Source organism: Phoxinus phoxinus (genome assembly GCF_949152265.1).
Source record: "Phoxinus phoxinus genome assembly, chromosome: 7".
Taxonomy (NCBI): Eukaryota; Metazoa; Chordata; class Actinopteri; order Cypriniformes; family Leuciscidae; genus Phoxinus; species Phoxinus phoxinus.
In genome coordinates this window covers 38,530,256-38,552,276 of record NC_136882.1, presented here as the reverse complement: position 1 = coordinate 38,552,276, position 22,021 = coordinate 38,530,256, and the positions used below count along the sequence as shown (strand labels likewise).

The 22,021-nt window shown below is 39.9% G+C and overlaps 1 protein-coding gene across 1 annotated transcript; it reads left to right on the top strand.

Annotated features, from left to right (window-relative positions):
* The first annotated feature begins 547 nt into the window (after positions 1-547).
* Positions 548-21,461, top strand: actr3 (actin related protein 3). Its single transcript, XM_079617726.1, has 12 exons — positions 548-1,256; positions 2,221-2,276; positions 7,380-7,504; positions 10,137-10,247; positions 10,428-10,523; positions 11,277-11,384; positions 12,256-12,399; positions 13,351-13,524; positions 15,840-15,932; positions 17,492-17,617; positions 17,704-17,787; positions 20,741-21,461. Exons 1-12 carry the CDS (start codon positions 1,213-1,215, stop codon positions 20,834-20,836), a joined length of 1,257 nt encoding a protein of 418 aa, XP_079473852.1. The 5' UTR covers positions 548-1,212; the 3' UTR covers positions 20,837-21,461.
* The last annotated feature ends 560 nt before the right edge of the window (positions 21,462-22,021 follow it).

Here is a 22,021-nt window from a genome sequence, read left to right as displayed (position 1 = left end):
CTCGCATTAATAAACATTTCAATAGGCTCCTCCAGTATCGATACGAACATTCCTAGTGGAAAACAATGGAAAAGAAGCTCAATGGAATGGAAAACGCGTTCTGTGTGAACGGACGCTTGATTTACAGGTATGAGAGAGAGATGTTGACGATTGCACAACAATGGAGAGAGTAAAGTTTTGTCGTCGTTATACCTTACTTTAAAATATAAATTACATTTTGTTTTTTCATTAACAGCTTCTTGATGTCTCGTTGACCATTTTTAAACCTAAACATCAGTTATCAAATAAGCGTCCACGTAGAATGATTGACAGCTGAGCGCGCGTTCTCGTGGCATCTTCTCACGCGCGCAGGTCACTGTAGTGTCCGGCAGGTGGCGCGCTTCGCCCTAATTAATTTTAGTCTTTTTTTTTTGTCTCCATCAAAATAAAAAATTCAATTTGGCATGCTTGCTTTGCATACAAATTTGTCAACATGCACATATAACATTATTAAAACATTAAACAGAATTGACACACAATTGAATACAGTCACTTGAGAATGTGCAGAGACAGGAAGAAGATGAAGTGCACTTTAAAATCCACACTTGGGTGAAGTGCACGTCTGTAGTGTGCTAGACTGATGTCTTTAGGGTGTAGTGCATGTATGAGTGTTTTGTAAAAACATTTGCAAATGCTTTTAAACACTTGATTAGAAGCCGCACAACATTAAATTGCGTCATCTGTTACTGAGGAACTACTAAACAGACATTTAGACGTTTGTGAAACTTAAAAATCTAAAAGGGGACATAAAGCTCTGTACAAACTTACATTGTTTGCATCAAAAGTTATGCACACTTGAACACTAGTTGGCCAAATACGGGAAATGCAAAGACGGCAAGTGTGTCAATTTTTCCACTATTATTTCTGAGATAGTCAAATCCCATATCACAGTCGTGCTTTGACAGTATTAGGCAAAAGCTAAACAAACAACCTCTCCAATTATGTTTTTTGAAGATAAAATAAGCATTTGAACGGTCACTTGTTTGAGCCGCTCTGCCACGCCCACGTCATCACTCTGTGACGCTCGCGGCCGCTCTAGGGTGCGCGCTTTCTTCTGCACTTGAATGCGGAAGTGGAAAAACGCTTCCTTCTCGTTTCCGGGTTCCGCCTCGCGCACAAACGGAGCGACAGATCACTCGTACCGGGAGCTCACCGGCTCTTTAACCCCTCGAGATGGCCACTCGGTTACCGGCATGCGTTGTGGATTGTGGCACAGGGTGAGTTAACAACGCAATCTGTACAGTGCTAACGAACACCGGCGCTACACGGGCGCGCGCTCGCTCGCGCTCCTGCACGGATAACATTCTCTTGCTGTATGGCTGTTTTCCGTTTATCAGCTGCTGTTTGGTTTTTGCGATATTGTCTTATTCCAGCACAGAGATGCGCAAATAACTGTCATGAAATCAGTGTGTTTGAGATGAATGTGATGCTGAGATTACAGGCGCGCGGAGCGGCGATAAAACGCTCCGCTTTAACGCTCATATGACATTTGTGTTTTGTTCTTTTGCGTAGAGGACCGCCTAACATGATTATATCGATGATGAAAATTTAAAACTAAAGGTGTTTTAAGAGCAGATATAAATGATTGAATCTGTTGTCTTTTCTGGTGCGCATGCGCACAGCTGCTTCCTCTTCCTCTACTTCCGTATTCTTGCTGCGGCCTTATATGGGCAAACAGAGAAAAACACGAAATCCTGTAATATCCATAACCTGTACCAAATATCAATGCTCGACATTGACGAATGTGTAAAGTATTATAACCGCAGATCTGTCTTTGTTTTGATTCTGTGATGTTTTAATTGATCAGAACAGATCGACAGTGTGAAGATAGTTTGACATGTTGAGACATGAAACATTCTCCGATCTCTGTGTGTTATTAATCGACCAATTATATTTTTAAAAAATTGTTCTTAAACGCAAAAGTTTCGTGTGTTGGTCTATGGCGGTGTTATTATCGTTAAAAACAAGTCAGTATGTGAGAGATGTGATCCGTCAGAGTTGTGACTGAATTAAGTGCTCATCATAAAAAAATATATGATACTGACAGAATTAATTGTTCATAAATGGGACCCGCGGTGTTTGATTTATTTTGATCTGCTGCTCTCCAACCAGGAACTGTGAAATGAGTAACATGTGCATGAGTGAATGAATATGAGCTGTAATGTGTGTTTTCTGTTTCAGGTACACTAAACTGGGATATGCAGGAAACACGGAACCGCAGTTCATCATTCCGTCATGTGAGTGTCTGTTCTTCTGTGCTGACGTCTGTGTAGTGTAGTGCACATCTGTAGGGTGTAGTACACATCTGTAGGGTGTAGTGCCCACCTGTAGGGTGTGATGCATGACACTAGTGTACTAGGCTGATGTCTTTAGGGTATAGTGCACACCTGTAGGGTGTGATGCATGACACTAGTGTACTAGGCTGATGTCTTTAGGGTATAGTGCACACCTGTAGGGTGTGATGCATGACACTAGTGTACTAGGCTGATGTCTTTAGGGTATAGTGCACACCTGTAGGGTGTGATGCATGACAGTAGTGTACTAGGCTGATGTCTGTAGGGTATAGTGCAGATCTGTAGGGTGTAATGCATGACACTAGTGTACTAGGCTGATGTCTTTAGGGTATAGTGCACACCTGTAGGGTGTAATGCATGACACTAGTGTACTAGGCTGATGTCTGTAGGGTATAGTGCAGATCTGTAGGGTGTAATGCATGACACTAGTGTACTAGGCTGATGTCTGTATGGTATAGTGCACACCTGTAGGGTGTAATGCATGACACTAGTGTACTAGGCTGATGTCTGTAGGGTGTAATGCACGTCTGTAGGGTGTAATGCACACCTGTAGGGTGTAATGCATGACACTAGTGTACTAGGCTGATGTCTGTAGGGTATAGTGCACACCTGTAGGTAGGGGTGGGCGATATGGCAAAAATATGATATCACGATTTTTTTCAGGAAAATCACGATTCACGATTTTATCACGATTCCTTTTCATGTTGGTTTTACTATTTTGCAAGTGACTGAGCATCACAGCCAAACTAATGTCCCTATTTTAAAAACAAAGCCTTAGGTAACAAAATGTAAAATAAAAAAGAATGCCAGACATTTAGGCCAAAGTGGCGAAGATAAAAAATCTTTGTCATTTTCTTTGTTATTAAAAATTAAGAACAAAGATACACATACACAACTTAATACAAATTAAATAAACAGTGCTTTATTTTTTCAGCTGGTGAATTTAACAGCATTGAAGAAAGTAATTAAATGAACAAATATGAAAATAAAACACAACAGACTTCACTGTATACATTTTACATTGATTCTTATTAAAGCTACTATTAAAGTTCTCAGTCAAGAGTGAGTGAGATGCTCTTTGTATTTTGTTATTTCATTAACAGGGATAGTTCTCCCAAAAAATGTAATTCTCTCAAGCTGTTTTAAACCCGAATAAGTCTCCCTCTTCTGTTGAAAATAAAAGTTATTTGGAGGAATGTGGGTAACCAAACAGTTGATGTACCCCAGTGACTTAATAATAGTTTTTTCCTACTATGGTAGTCAATGGGGACCAGCAACCGCCCGGTTAGCCACACTCCTCAAAATATATTCTTTTGTGTTCAGCACAAGAAATAAATTAATACAGGTTTGGAACAACATTAGAGAGTGAGTAAATAATTACAGAATTTTTATTTTTGGGTAACTGTCCCTTTAAGGACAAGCGGCAGCATGTTTACTATTAGGGCTACTGTCACTTTAAGATCTGCGCGCAACGAGTCTAATATACACGCATTTGACAAGCAGATTTTTTCTTAATTTTTTCTATTGTTCTTTCACTTTAGACATAACCAACTTTGTTTATGTAAACCTTGTGTGTATTTGACAGTATTAGCGCAATAAGACTCGAAAGATAACTTAGTTCAGTAATCAGATGCTGTTAGACAGACTTTTATGGTGCGTTCACACCGGACGCGAATAGCGCGTCAGGCGCGAGTGATTTCAATGTTAAGTCAATGCAAAGACGCGTTACGCGCGTAGCAGCAGTTAGTGCATGCGCGCGTCGGCTGTTTGCGCTCAGAAAAGCGCTCGTTAGAACAGCGCATCAACAGCGAATGACATGTTTAACCGGCAAGGCTTTAAAGCACATGCAAATAATTCATTTTTATGAACTACAGTGTCCCGTTCCTCTGCATTTCACGTGGATATACGTCGCGCTGTACAGTATGTTGAGACGGAGGCGCCAGAAATGCAAACTGATAAAATGCACGATCCTACGATATTTCTTCAAAAGCAGATCGTGGAGACATTTTAATCGTCCACGATCAAAAATCGTAATATCGCACACCCCTACCTGTAGGGTGTAATGCATGACACTAGTGTACTAGGCTGATGTCTGTAGGGTATAGTGCACACCTGTAGGGTGTAATGCATGACACTAGTGTACTAGGCTGATGTCTGTAGGGTATAGTGCACACCTGTAGGGTGTAATGCATGACACTAGTGTACTAGGCTGATGTCTTTAGGGTATAGTGCACATCTGTAGGGTGTAATGCATGACACTAGTGTACTAGGCTGATGTCTGTAGGGTGTAATGCACACCTGTAGGGTGTAATGCATGACAGTAGTGTACTAGGCTGATGTCTTTAGGGTATAGTGCACACCTGTAGGGTGTAATGCATGACACTAGTGTACTAGGCTGATGTCTGTAGGGTATAGTGCACACCTGTAGGGTGTAATGCATGACACTAGTGTACTAGGCTGATGTCTGTAGGGTATAGTGCACACCTGTAGGGTGTAATGCATGACACTAGTGTACTAGGCTGATGTCTGTATGGTATAGTGCACACCTGTAGGGTGTAATGCATGACACTAGTGTACTAGGCTGATGTCTTTAGGATATAGTGCACACCTGTAGGGTGTAATGCATGACACTAGTGTACTAGGCTGATGTCTGTAGGGTGTAATGCACACCTGTAGGGTGTAATGCATGACACTAGTGTACTAGGCTGATGTCTGTAGGGTATAGTGCACACCTGTAGGGTGTAATGCATGACACTAGTGTACTAGGCTGATGTCTAGTGCATAGTGCACACCTGTAGGGTGTAATGCATGACACTACACCCTACAGACATCAGCCTAGTACACTAGTCATGCATTATACCCTACAGGTGTGCACTATACCCTACAGACATCAGCCTAGTACACTAGTGTCATGCATTACGCCCTACAGACATCAGCCTAGTACACTACTGTCATGCATTACACATCAGCCTAGTACACTAGTGTCATGCATTACATCCTACAGATGTGCATTACACCCTACAGACATCAGCCTAGTACACTAGTGTCATGCATTACACCCTACAGGTGTGCACTATACCCTACAGACATCAGCCTCGTACACTAATGCACATCTGTAGGGTGTAATGCATGACACTAGTGTACTAGGCTGATGTCTTTAGGGTATAGTGCACACCTGTAGGGTTTAATGCATGACACTAGTGTACTAGGCTGATGTCTTTAGGGTATAGTGCACACCTGTAGGGTGTAATGCATGACACTAGTGTACTAAGCTGATGTCTGTAGGGTGTAGTGCACATCTGTAGGTTGAAATGCACGACACTAGTGTACTAGGCTGATGTCTGTAGGGTGTACTGCACACCTGTAGGGTGTAATGCATGACACTAGTGTACTAGGCTGATGTTTTTAGAGTGTAGTGCACACCTGTAGGGTGTAATGCATGACACTATTGTACTAGGCTGATGTCTGTAGGTGTAGTACACATCTGTAGTGTGCTAGACAGATGTCTGTAGGTGTAGTACACATCTGTAGTGTACTAGGCAGATGTCTGTAGGTGTAGTACACATCTGTAGTGTACTAGGCAGATGTCGTAGTACACATCTGTAGTGTACTAGGCAGATGTCTGTAGGTGTAGTACACATCTGTAGTGTACTAGGCAGATGTCGTAGTACACATCTGTAGTGTACTAGGCAGATGTCGTAGTACACATCTGTAGTGTACTAGGCAGATGTCGTAGTACACATCTGTAGTGTACTAGGCAGATGTCGTAGTACACATCTGTAGTGTACTAGGCAGATGTCGTAGTACACATCTGTAGTGTACTAGGCAGATGTCTGTAGGTGTAGTACACATCTGTAGTGTACTAGGCAGATGTCGTAGTACACATCTGTAGTGTACTAGGCAGATGTCTGTAGGTGTAGTACACATCTGTAGTGTACTAGGCAGATGTCGTAGTACACATCTGTAGTGTACTAGGCAGATGTCTGTAGGTGTAGTACACATCTGTAGTGTACTAGGCAGATGTCGTAGTACACATCTGTAGTGTACTAGGCAGATGTCGTAGTACACATCTGTAGTGTACTAGGCAGATGTCTGTAGGTGTAGTACACATCTGTAGTGTACTAGGCAGATGTCGTAGTACACATCTGTAGTGTACTAGGCAGATGTCGTAGTACACATCTGTAGTGTACTAGGCAGATGTCGTAGTACACATCTGTAGTGTACTAGGCAGATGTCTGTAGGTGTAGTACACATCTGTAGTGTACTAGGCAGATGTCAGTAGGTGTAGTACACATCTGTAGTGTGCTAGACAGATGTCTGTAGGTGTAGTACACATCTGTAGTGTGCTAGGCAGATGTCTGTAGGGGGTAGTGCACTAGGCTGAAGCCTGTAGGGTGTAGTGTACTAGGCAGATGTCTGTAGGGTGTAGTACATATCTGTAGTGTACTAGGCTGAAGCCTGTAGGGTGTAGTGCACGTCTGTAGTGTACTAGGCTGAAGCCTGTAGGGTGTAGTGCACGTCTGTAGGGTGTTTTCAGGAAGCAGTTAAATATAATTCTCATATAGAAACTGCAGAAGAGTGAGCGTTTAAAAGCAGATTCCAAAGCCAGTTTCTATCATTTTATTTAAAGGATTTTTTTAGTTAATAAAAAAAATTCTAAGTGCTTTATTGGCGTGAAATTGCTTTTCACCGACTGAAAAAATTCATTACGATTATCCCATTTCAGTTCTGTTGCGTCAGACGTTTCTATTCACAGTTCACATTTATGTGTGTAGTGCTTTTCACAATACATATAGTTTCAAAGCAGCTTTGAGAGAGTGCGTGTGTGTGTCTGCATTACAAGTGTGTTGAGCACAGAATCACAAATAACTGGACAACTCATCGGTCGAAACGATGAAAAATAATCTCTCAATCTTCACCACATCCTCAAATAACGCCGTTCTCCTTTTCTTGTAGACTCACGTCAGCGCTCAGTTCTCTATTTACTGCCTGTACATGTGTGAATCTGACTATTTCTGGCTTCCCATCATGCTTTTCTTCTGTCAGGCATCGCCATTAAGGAGTCGGCGAAGGTGGGCGACCAGGCCCAGCGGAGGATGATGAAGGGTGTGGATGATCTCGACTTCTTCATCGGAGACGAAGCCATCGATAAACCCAATTACGCCACCAAAGTGAGTGAACCGTCATGAATAACTGATTTTTTTGTAGCTTTTAATGTTTTTGGAAAAGGTCTCGACTGCATTTATTTGATCAAAAATACAGTAAAAATTTTGATATATTTTTACAAATTAAAATAGCCGTTTTCTATGTGAATATATAATAGTGTAATTTATTCCTGTGATTTAAAGTTGAATTTTCATCATCATTACTCCCGTCTTCAGTGTCACATGATCCTTCAGAAATCAGTATAATATGATGATTTGCTGCTCGAGAAACATTTATGATTATTATCAATGTTGAAATCAGTTTCTGCCGCTTCATAATTTTGGGGAAACTGTTAAAAAAAAAAATCCAGGAGTCTTTAATGAATAAAAAGTAGGGCTGTCCATTAAACGCGTTATTAACGACGTAAAATGTTTTTATCGCGAGATTAACGCCTAGCAAACTTTGTATTTATTTTCACATGCTTTTGCAACAACTAGTAACGTTATTAAAACTACAACAGCACACCGGATCTAGCTAGACCAGAAACAAAACAACAGCGCGCCACACACACTTGTTTGCGATGCGAACCGGCCAAAGAGTGGACGAGAAGCGCCGAGCCGCGTCTAGGACAACTCGTATCGCACATCGGACGCGCACTTTCTCAGTTTATGGCCAGCAATAAAAACGCAGAATGGCGCCGCCGGTGTGTGTGTACTCATAGAGAATAATGTGTTCGAATTTTAATTACGAGGCGCTGCGCTTCTCGTCCGGTGTGCGACGCCCTTTAACGTTACGTTTTGAGTGGATGAATGATGAGCGCGAGACGACGAAATGGATGCCAATAAGATTCTGAATGGAAAGTTTACTTTTAAAAAGTTGCCAAATGGTTCAATTGACAAGACCAACGTGATCTGTGTGTTGTGTCGTTGTGAACTGAGCTATCACCGCAGCACGTCCAGTTTGACCACTTGATGGCCAAGCACACACACACACACACACACCGCTGATGCGTTTCTACGCCCACCCGTCAATATCAGTAACGTTACCTCGTCAGTGTTTCTTTCATGCTTTTATTGATGGACAGTGTTACATTGTGTGAGAGATTATTTGCTCCAAGTGAGAATGTTAGTGTGAAATTTAACACAGTATATGTTGTTTTCAATAAATAACATTTGCACAAAGCAAGCCGATCCACTTTTCCATGTTGATAAGAGCATTAAAATGAGAAAAAATAATGGAACAAAGAAAAAAAATCAAGAGACATTTATAATAGATAAAAATGTGCGAGTTAACTATGACATTAAAGGATTAGTTAACTTTTAAAGTGAAAATTCTGTCATCATATACTCACCCTTAAGTTGTTTCAAACCTGTATGAATTTCTTTCCTCTGCTGAACACAAAGGAAGATATTTAGAAGAATGTCAGTAACCAGACAGTTTTTGGTTCCCAATGACTGCCATAGTATATTTTTTTCCTACTATGGCAGTCATTGGGAACCAAAAACTGTCTGGTTACTGACATTCTTCTAAATATCTTCCTTTCTGTTCATCAGAGGAAAGAAATTCATACAGGTTTGAAACAACTTAAGGGTGAGTATATGATGACAGATTTTTCATTTGAAAAGTGAACTAATCCTTTAATGCGATTAATCGCGATTAAATATTTTAATCGTTTGCAGCCCTAATAAAAAGTTAACAAAAAACAGCATTTATTTTAAATTAGATCTTTTGTAACATTATGAATGTCTTTACTGTCACTTTTGACCAATTTAATGCACCCTTGATTAATAAAAGGGAATTTGTTTAGTTTTTTAAAGAAAAGAAAATCTTTTGACCATTAGTGTAGTTACAAACACGATTCGAGCAGGTTCTGGTCCAGTGGTCTGATTGGCCAGTTGTGGTATATGTGCGAAAATCACATTTCTATCCATAATGTGTCAAAATGTCACATTCACGTCTTGTTTATTAATCTCTTAAGGACTTGTTCAATAAAGTCCTTCCAGAAAGCATTTTAGAATTCTCATCAAATGTACAGATGAAACTGGAAAAATGTGAATATGGTGCAAAAGTTCATTTATTTCAGTAATTCAACTTAAAAGGTGAAACTAATATATTATATAGACTCATTACATGCAAAGTGAGATATTTCAAGCCTTTATTTGTTATAATTTTGATGATTATGGCTTACAGATTATGAAAACCTTTTCACAATATTCTAATCTTGAATTTGGGGTTTTCATAATCTGTAAGCCATAATCATCAAAATTATAACAAATAAAGGCTTGAAATATCTCACTTTGCATGTAATGAGTCTATATAATATATTAGTTTCACCTTTTAAGTTGAATTACTGAAATAATTAATGAACTTTTGCACCATATTAAAATTTTTCCAGTTTCACCTGTAGGCCTAAATATCATTTATAATAATAATAATATACAGCACCTGTGTAACTGGCAGCTCATGCACAGCTCTGCTTTTGGTATGAAAATAGCTTTTAGTTGCTGATATGGCATCAGTCATGTGATGAAGACCGGCAGCCGTGATGATGAAGGTCTCCATCATCATCATCATCATCTGTAGAGTGTGAGAATCCGCTAGAAAGCGTGCCGTTCCTCCAGACGTGTGTGTGATCTCTGAGTGTGTGTGTGTCCGCAGTGGCCCATACGGCACGGGATCGTGGAGGACTGGGATCTGATGGAGAGGTTTATGGAGCAGGTGATCTTCAAGTACCTGAGGGCCGAACCCGAGGACCATTACTTCCTGTTGGTGAGTAAAACTCCCCCTAAACGCTGATGATCTTGTGCTTTAGGTGGACACACTAATAACACACGTGATAAAAAGATTATTTTCCATGTTAATCAGAGTTTTTTGTATGTCCATAAACAGTACCGTACATACCATGATGATATGATATACCTTTTATCACGTTTTATGTCTCTGTTGCAGACTGAACCACCTTTAAACACGCCAGAAAACCGCGAGTACACGGCCGAGATCATGTTTGAGTCCTTTAATGTTCCGGGGCTGTACATCGCTGTGCAGGTACACACACACACACACACACACACACACACACACACACACACACTAGAGCTGCATGATTCTGTATGAATTGAGAATCACAATTTTTTTGTTTAAAATAGAGATCCCGTTTCTGAATAGACAACTAAACAAAATAACATGTACTTTAATAAAGGTTCTGACAAAATGTTAATTGCTGAAGTGTATATATATATTTTTTTTTAATTAATTTGAAGGAATAATAAAAAAAATCAATTTGAATGAATGATTCAAAGACTTCACTTGTTTCATCGTTGAATGAATCCGCTTTTTTGAACAAATCTCTTGAATTGATTCAATGACATAAATTAAAATGTATAGATTTTAAGTCACTCGGCGCCACCTACTGGTGTATCTGTGTAATTTATACAATCTTTATTTGAGGCATCAAGGAACTTTCAAAAGGTGATTTACTCTACCCTACCGTAGACATCAGTGTTTATATCCGAACTATACACTTTTGTGATGATATGAATGTTTGTAACACAGAAATAAAGATACTGTGTGTTTGAAAAGACTTTGTGAAGCGGTTTTGTATCTATACATGACAACGGCTCTCTCTGGATTGTTCGCTTGTCGAAGGTTTAATAGACAGGGCCGAATCGTTGTCATTTAGGAATTAGATCGTGTGGGTGTTTGAATCGAGATCAGTCTTTTTAACGATTGAGCAGTTCTAAAACACACACACACACACGTTGGTGTTTGTCTGATCGTGTGTGTGTGTGTGTTCGTCAGGCTGTTTTGGCTCTGGCAGCATCATGGACGTCTCGGCAAGTTGGGGAGCGAACGCTCACAGGAACCGTAATCGACAGCGGAGACGGAGTTACTCACGTCATTCCAGTGGTACGTCACACACACACACACACACACACACACACACACTACAGAACAATCATTCTGATTCTGTCAAACAATGTTTGACTCGTGTCAGTCCTGAGAGCTGGAATATCGTGTTTGCCATTTTTACATTTCATTTTCAAACATTTACACTTCAACATTTTTACAATTTCAATCTGGATTAAAACATGCCAGATAAGATATCTGAAGATGTTGTAATATCTTTATTATAGTTGTCCTTTTACACTTGAATCTGTTTGAAACATCTGTTCACTTAATATATTTGTATTGTGTATTGTTTTACTGCATTCAAATCTTCAGCGTTCTTTTTGTTATATGGAAAAGTTCTTAAACGTGTTATTGGGAGGACAACACTGACTTAATTCAATACCATGATAAAAGCTTATAAAATTATAGTGATGCGCTGCAAAAAATGATGTCTTGTTTTCCAGTACAAATATCTAAACATTCTTAAATCAAGATACATTTACTGGAGAAGCAAAATGACTGAAGATATTAAGTCTTGTTGACTGAAAAATGTGTCAAAATGAAGTGTTTAAAACAAGAAATAATATCAGGAAAATAATAATTTTTCTGACCCCTTTCGCAGATTTTTTTTTACTTGTTTTTAGCATAAACTCACTTAAGTTTGATACATTTTTCAGAAAACTAGACTTAATATCTTGAAAATATCTTCTTTAGTATCTTTATTTAAGAAAACAAATTTGCTTCTGTCACATGATATGCATATTTTGATGAGCATTTTTCTGAGCAGCGGTTTGTGTTCTGATCGTGTTGAAGTCGATCTACATGCTCACGCGACTCAATAGGACAGAGCAGGAGAGTTATATAGTCTCTGCTTTGATTTGATTGACAGGCGGAGGGATACGTGATCGGCAGCTGCATTAAACACATTCCCATCGCTGGCCGGGACATCACGTATTTTACGCAGCAGTTGCTGAGGGAGAGAGAGGTGGGCATCCCTCCGGAGCAGTCGCTGGAGACCGCCAAAGCCGTCAAGGTGAGTGTGTGTGTGTGTGTGTGTGTCGTCATAGGAGAATGTGGACACACGTTGACACAACATATCAAAGGTTGGCTTGCTCATCCTAAAATTTCGGACTCACTGCTCCTCGTTAAAGCCTGCCACGATCTCATGAAAGTGCGTATCTACAGCACACATTTTATTTCTCGTCCCATTTTATATAGTTTTCGTGTACATATGATATCGCAGAGCTAGCATCTAGCATATTTCGCGTTCATCCATCTGTGCAAGAACCTGCTTTAAGCATGCGTGATGTTTCAGATCTATGTCAAGTGTAAACGCATGAATTGGAAATGGGTCACAATTGACCGTTCGCAACCGCCCCCCTTAGTTACTGTCGCTATGTCCGACAAGCTACGCCGCTCTCACACACACATCATGTTCTCACGCAGTGAAACACACATCGCCAAGCAGAGAGACACTGACAGACACAGACCAGCTTACTTTTCGGTTACTTTTGATATTAAACAGTCTCACCTTTCAAATTTGGTAATTTTTTAAAAGAAATTTAAACAATAAATACGGTTTTGTGGCTCTTTAATGTGTGTGACAGATCGCTCAGTTAAAGCCGCTCGTGAACCGATCATCTCTTCCTTCTAGTTCATTTATAGCATCAAATAAACATGAATGAACATCAGAAGGAATGTAGTTTTAACAGTGGAAAGGCGTCAGTGCACTCCGCTTCTCAAGTTCAAATCCTCCAAAGTTAATCTACTAACTCTCCTGACTGCTTTGTCGGACAAAATGGCGGATGGCGAAGTATGATTGGTCAGATCACCTGTCAATCAAGCTCCCTGCGAAGGGTCAATTGAAAGAACGTGTAAACGGACGGTAAAAAAAATCGGATATAGGCAACAAATCAGAATTGGGCATCAGGACCTGCAGTGTAAACATGTCCTCTGATGGTGTGTGTGTGTGTCTGCTGTGCAGGAGCGCTACAGTTACGTCTGTCCCGACCTGGTGAAGGAGTTCAGCAAGTACGACACAGACGGATCCAAATGGATCAAGCAGTACACCGGCATCAACGCCATCAGCAAGAAGGAGTTCACCATCGACGTGGGTTACGAGCGCTTCCTGGGACCGGAGATCTTCTTTCATCCTGAGGTTTGTACATGCGCACAGACGTCTTTCTATTATTGCTATTAAAGACCTATTTAAAGGGGTGGTTGATTATGATTTCACTTTTCTAACTGTAGTTAGTGTGTAATGTTGCTGTTTGATCATAAACAACATCTGCAAAGTTACAACACTCAAAGTTCAGAGCAAAGGGAGATATTTGCTTTTAAAGAAATCGCTTTTTAAGAACTACAACAAACGGCTGGTAGGAACTACACGAGCTTCCTCCCGGGTTAGTGACATCACCAACCCTAAAATTTACATAAACCCCGCCCCCGGAAGTCAAGTCACCTTTATTTATATAACGCTTTTTACAATACAGATTGTATCAAAGCAGGAACAATATTAATATTGCTATTAAAGAACAATTATAGTATCTGGATAATAATCTTTGCACTTTTTCTTTTCTTTTTAAGCAAAATGTAATCTCAGTCAACATCTAATTCATATTTATTGATATTAGAGTACACAAACACATTTGAGTACGTCTGGCCTAGGAACAATTACACTCTTTATTCAAATATTATTCAAAAAATCTATTGTTTTATGTGATAATAACACAATGAAAAGTTTTTTTATCCAAGCTGTCATACAAAGAACACATGCAGAACTAGGGATGCATAACGATTAATCGCAATTAATCGTTTGCAGAATAAAAGTTTTGTTTACATCATATATGTATGTGTACTGTGTAAAATAATTATGTATTTATAAATGTAAATTTTTATATACAAATATACATGTTTATATAAATTTTTATATTTAAATAAAATACTTAATATATAAATATATTTTTTTCTTAAAATTATACATGCATGTTTGTATATTTATATATACATAATTATTATACACAGTACACACACATATGATGTAAACAAAACTTTTATTCTGCAAACGATTAATCGTTATGCATCCCTATGCAGAACCAATGAAATATTAATAACTGATTATGTTGTAGTCAATGTTAGGGCTGCACAATTAATCGAATTTTAATCACGATTACGATTTTGGCTTCCCACGATCAAATTCGTGTGATCGTGCGATATTTTAAATCCGTCATTCTGTTCATAGAACGCTCCATATGAACGTTTTTTTTTTGCAAAGCCAATCTAGCGCTGGCTCCATGACGAGCCAATAATCAGAGTTGTTCCTTGCACCGCACAGCTTAGTTTCTAGATGTAGAAACTAGAATGTTTTGCCGGACTGGACAAAAGCGAAGCGAACTGGGCGAGATGAGACAGAGTGTGTCTGCGCGCGAGCAATAGTGCGCGAGAGAGTGTGTCTGGGCGCGAGCAATAGTGCGCGAGAGAGACCGAGGGTGTCTGCGCGCGCGGGTGTCTGCGCGCGAGCGATAGTGCGCGAGAGACTTCAAATAACAAGAGACTTTTCAAATAACAATGACAGAATTTTATTCACTGCCATCGGGATCCCGCTTACATGGCTACCTTCCAAATAAATCAATAATTTGACACAAAATATTGATTTAAAAACGATTGTATTGCTTCCGTGTCCATGACAACGCTCTGTTTTTCATGGCAAGAAATAACAGACTGCATTCTACATTAGAATTTAACCAAGCCATGTAATAATAGGTAATAATAATTATAACAGAAGATAATATCTCTAGTCTATCCTAATAATTATTATAAATACAATGTATATAACATATACATACAATTTAAAATATTAATAAATTATTTATTTTTATTTATTCTGGAGATGCACTGAATTTTGGTGAATAAGAGGACCCATTTTATTTTGATGCACATATTTGTACATTAGCAGGAAATGTAGCACAATATGGATGTAAAAAGCAGTTATAATTAGCCTATGTGACAAATCAACAAATAATCGTGATAATTAATCGTGATCTCAATATTGATCAAAATAATCGTGATTATCATTTTGGCCAAAATCGTGCAGCCCTAGTCAATGTATTTTTTTGCATAGTAAAATAAAACCTATTGCTGAAGTTTGCTTCAATTTTGTTAAATTAGCTCAGTGTTTAATTTTTCCCTCATATAATTAAACAAACAAACAAAAAAAACATATTTTGAAGGTTTAAGGTAATTAAAAACAAATATCCCCTCTGGACATCACTTTACTGTATGTACATATTGAGTCTTGAGTATGTTAAACATGTTTTTCTGATAAGTCCTCGTCCAGCTTGTTTAATTAAGTAAAAGAGTCTTAGGTACATTACTTGGATATTTTGTTTGTGCAGTTCTTCAAAAATGTCTTAAATTGGATGTTATAAATAGTCCCTAAACCGCACGCGCTCACACTCTTGTTTCCTCCTTCAGTTCGCTAATCCAGACTTCACCCAGCCGATCTCTGAGGTGGTCGACGAGGTCATCCAGAACTGTCCCATCGACGTGCGCCGTCCGCTCTATAAGGTCAGTGATGTTTACAGGCTTTATTCTGCTCTTAAAAAGTCTTAACTTTTAAATTCGCCCTTCCACAATTTAAGGCCTTAAAAAGGTCAGAGCAGAAAGTCTTTAAACTGCCCAAAAAAAGTAAAAAAATTTAGTTTTTGTTTAAAACAGGAACAATCTGCCAATGGGGTCCAACATTTTTTTCCCCTTTTGAATTAAGGCGAGACACGGCAGGCAAAAACATCGTTTTTTTTTTTTTTTACTGGTCAATTTTGGGATATTTGTCTTCAATAACATGTCTTCTTTCAGACTTGTGGTGAAAAAAAGTCTGAAATACACATTTAGGTCTTTATTTTACTAACTGTGTCTGTTTGCGTCTGTAGATTTCTCATAAATTCAACAAAAGTTGGCGATATAAATCATCATGATCCGCGATCTCTGTCTGCACCGTCATCACACACACCGTTAGAAAGCTCTCTCTCTCCTGCACAATGCTGTCGGATCCAAATATGGTCATTTCCTTTTTATCAGCAACCAATCGTGAAAGTAAAAGGGCTGAATGCGCAATCTCATTGGCTGATGATAAATCTTTAAAGCCCGTTTTCTCAAAATGACTTTTCTCTCATTCTCCAAGTCCGAAATCTCCTCTTCAGTCGCACCGATACACACCAAACCTTCCAGTCTTGTGCCTAGTTATATTATGAAGACATTTACAGAGGGATTCGTAAATATATTATTCCTAGCCTGATTTATATAACATTTTATTCCAAAAAACATGACAAAAATCATTTTTTTAAGACTATTGACAGTATATTCTGATTTACAGGATAATAAAAGTAGATATCCATAAATCCCTCAGTATTTTTCCCATCTAATATGTGAACACAATAAAAAAATATTTTTAACCTGGCTTTATCCAATACTCAGATTTAGTTTTAAAAAAAATATGCAAATTAGCGCATATTTAATTAGATATTGCCTAATTTGCATATTTAAACATTAAATTACAGAAAATTTGTAATACATTTTTTCTCATCTTAATGTAGGTAATCTACTGGGAAAGTTTCATGGTGATATCGGCTAGTTAAAACTTTTACCCTATTCACCTGTAGTGTCTCGCCTTAAGATTATTTTTCTGACCCCTTGTTTTGTTTTCCAGTACAAATATCAAAACATTCTTAAATCAAGAAGCATTTACTGGAGAAGCAAACTAAAGATATTAAGTCTTGTTTTCTAAAAAACAAACAACATCAAAATGAAGTGAGTTTGCTTAAAATGAGAAGAAAATAAAATCTTGCTTTCTCTTCGAATGAAGTGTTTTTCTGACCTCAATGGTAGATATTTGTTCTTGTTTTAAACACTTAATCAGTTAATTTTGACATTTTTCATCAAACAACACTTCATATCTTCAGTCATTCTGCTTCTCCTGTAAATGTATCTTGATTTAAAAATGTTTTGATATTTGTACTGGAAAACAAGACAGAAACACTGAGAAAGAAACCCTTTTTCTGCAGTGTATGAAACCCTGTGTGTGTGTGTGTGTGTGTGTGTGTGTGTGTAACGCGTGTCCTCTTTTGCAGAACATCGTTTTGTCGGGCGGCTCCACCATGTTTCGTGACTTCGGCCGGCGTCTGCAGAGAGACCTGAAGAGAACGGTCGACGCTCGTCTGAAGCTCAGCGAGGAGCTCAGCGGAGGAAAACTCAAGGTCCCGTTTAAAGATTAATCAGCGTCCGTGTGTTTAGAGTGAGCGATGAACTCAATATCTCCTCTGCATCTCTCCTGCTCTCACAGCCCAAACCCATCGACGTTCAGGTCATCACCCATCACATGCAGCGATACGCCGTGTGGTTTGGAGGATCCATGCTGGCCTCGACTGTGAGTCTCACACACACACTCACACTCACACACACACACACAGACACAGACAGACAGACAGACAGACAGACAGACAGACAGACAGACAGACAGACAGACAGACAGACAGACAGACAGACAGACAGACAGACAGACAGACAGACAGACAGACAGACAGACACACACTCACTCAGACACACACTCACTCAGACACACACTCACTCAGACACACACTCACTCAGACACACACTCACTCAGACACACACTCACTCAGACACACACTCACTCAGACACACACTCACTCAGACACACACTCACTCAGACACACACTCACTCAGACACACACTCACTCAGACACACACTCACTCAGACACACACTCACTCAGACACACACTCACTCAGACACACACTCACTCAGACACACACTCACTCAGACACACACTCACTCAGACACACACTCACTCAGACACACACTCACTCAGACACACACTCACTCAGACACACACTCACTCAGACACACACTCACTCAGACACACACTCACTCAGACACACACTCACTCAGACACACACTCACTCAGACACACACTCACTCAGACACACACTCACTCAGACACACACTCACTCAGACACACACTCACTCAGACACACACTCACTCAGACACACACTCACTCAGACACACACTCACTCAGACACACACTCACTCAGACACACACTCACTCAGACACACACTCACTCAGACACACACTCACTCAGACACACACTCACTCAGACACACACTCACTCAGACACACACTCACTCAGACACACACTCACTCAGACACACACTCACTCAGACACACACTCACTCAGACACACACTCACTCAGACACACACTCACTCAGACACACACTCACTCAGACACACACTCACTCAGACACACACTCACTCAGACACACACTCACTCAGACACACACTCACTCAGACACACACTCACTCAGACACACACTCACTCAGACACACACTCACTCAGACACACACTCACTCACTCACTCAGACACACACACACACACTCACTCAGACACACACACACACACTCACTCAGACACACACACACACACTCACTCAGACACACACACACACACTCACTCAGACACACACACACACACACACTCAGACACACACACACTCACTCAGACACACACACACTCACTCAGACACACTCACTCATTCACACTCACTCATTCACACTCACTCATTCACACTCACTCATTCACACTCACACTCACACTCACTCAGACAGACACACACACACACTCACTCAGACACACTCACACTCACTCAGACAGACACACACACACTCACTCACTCACTCACTCACTCACTCACTCACTCACTCACTCACTCACTCACTCAGACACACACTCACTCATTTACACTCACTCAGACACACACTCACTCATTCACACTCACTCAGACACACACACACTCACTCACTCACTCACTCACTCACTCACTCACTCACTCACTCACTCACTCACTCACTCAGACACACACTCACTCATTTACACTCACTCAGACACACACTCACTCATTCACACTCACTCAGACACACACACACTCACTCAGACAGACACACACACACTCACTCACTCACTCACTCACTCACTCACTCACTCACTCACTCACTCACTCACTCACTCACTCACTCACTCACTCACACTCACTCACTCACTCACTCACTCACTCACTCAGACACACTCACACTCACTCAGACAGACACACACACACTCACTCACTCACTCACTCACTCACTCACTCACTCACTCACTCACTCACTCACTCAGACACACACTCACTCATTTACACTCACTCAGACACACACTCACTCATTCACACTCACTCAGACACACACACACTCACTCAGACAGACACACACACACTCACTCAGACAGACACACACACACTCACTCACTCACTCACTCACTCACTCACTCACTCACTCACTCACTCACTCACTCACTCACTCACTCACTCACTCACTCACTCACTCACTCACTCAGACACACTCACTCACTCACTCACTCACTCAGACACACTCACACTCACTCAGACAGACATACACACACTCACACACACACACACACTCACTCAGACAGACACACACTCTCACACACACACACACTCACAGACAGACAGTGTGTGTATAAAATATATATACACACACACATTAGTCAACATTTGAAATGGATCGAAACCTTTCATCAAAGTTATACATGAATTTTTAACAATACCCGTTCTTGTCTTAGGACAACTTTGATATATAATATATATATAGTATATCTTCTGCTACCAAGGTTGCTTTTTAAAAATAAAAAACAGTAATATTGTGAAATATTATTACAATTTAAAATGGCTGTTTTCTACATTAATATATATATATAGTAAACTGTATTTTATTCCTGTGATCAAAGCTGCATTTTCAGCATCATTACTCCAGTCTTCAGTGTCACATGATCCTTCAGAAATCAGAATAATATGATGCTTTTCTGCTCAATAAACATTTATGATTATTATCAATGTTGAAAACTGTTGTGCTGCTTCATATTTGTTGTGAAAACCATGATACTACATTTTATTTTTCATGATTCCTTGATAAATAGAAAGATCAAAAGAACAGCGTTCACTAGAAATGGAATCTTTTGTAACATTATAAATGTCTTTACTGTCACTTTTGATCAATTTAAAGCTTCCTTAAAATCATATTTTAAATAGAAATAAATAATCATTGACTCATCCCTTTTCTTAAAAGATTTAACGGCTAAAATGTGACTATCATATTTTAGTTTTTGCCAAAAGCGGTTTAAACCAAACTGTAAGCTTGTTTAAATCATGTTTTTTATTTATTTAAAAGTTTAGGATGTTCCCACTTCTCTGGTATTTTATTTGTGCGTTTCTTTAAAAACCTTTTTGTGACGTTGTTCGTCTACCTTTCAGCCGGAGTTCTACCAGGTGTGTCACACCAAGAAGGACTACGAGGAGATCGGCCCGAGCATCTGCCGCCACAACCCTGTGTTCGGCGTCATGTCCTAAACCATCACACACACACACACACACACACTTATGGGATGGTAGGGTGCAGATGCAAAAAATGAGAAATACTTTTGTATTGTTGGTCCCCTCAGAGTAGACGCGTGTCCGACGGTGAAAGACCCGACTGCTGGAAACATACTAAACATGTTTTTTTGTTGATTTGATCCCAGTGTAAGCAACAGCTTCAGTGAGTGTGTGACGCGTGTAACTGAACTCAGATGATGAAAACTGGACCGGCGTCATTATTGTCATTAAGGGTGTAAACAATCACATGTTGAACTGTGTGTACGGCTCCATCTTGTCCTTTATTTTAATGTTTTATGACCCTCGACCCCATTAAAGCAGTGTTTCCCGCTCTACTTTGATACTTGCTTTCAATCTATCAAATTTGTGACTTAAAGAAAACTCCCATATATTGGATTTTCTGTCTCTTTCTTTCATGGCATTTTAGATACTCAACTGCTTTTACCTTCAGATGTCATTTATTCATGATTGCAGACCAGTCATGTGACCATGATTGAGTGCCAGTATTAGCAGAAGCTTGTTTTGATAAAGGCAGATGACACATGGGTGGGATTTATAAGTGTAATGGTGAAACATTCCAATAAAAGCTCATGGTTTCTAATGAACAGGCTCACGTGTGTGTGTTCAGCTCTATTTCTGACGCGACCTTCGGTTCAATAGACTTAAAACGTCATTCTCCTCTGTAGTTTCGAGTTTTTCAGGAGCTTGGCCAAGAATTTTAATTTCGCACGCTCACTCACACACTCACTCAAACACACACACTCACTCACTCAGACACACACACACTCTCACACTCACTCACTCAGACACACTCACACTCACTCACTCAGACACACACACACACTCTCACACACTCACTCACTCACTCACTCAGACACACACACTCACTCAGACACACACACACACATACTCACTCAGACACACACACACACACACACTCACTCACTCACTCACTCAGACACACACAGAGACAGACAGACACACATAGACAGACACACACACTCGGACCACTCAGACTCACTCACTCACTCACACACACACACACACTCACACACACACACACTCACTCACTCACACTGACACAGACACTCACTCACTCACTCAGACACACACACACACACACACACACACACACTCACTCACTCACTCACTCAGACACAC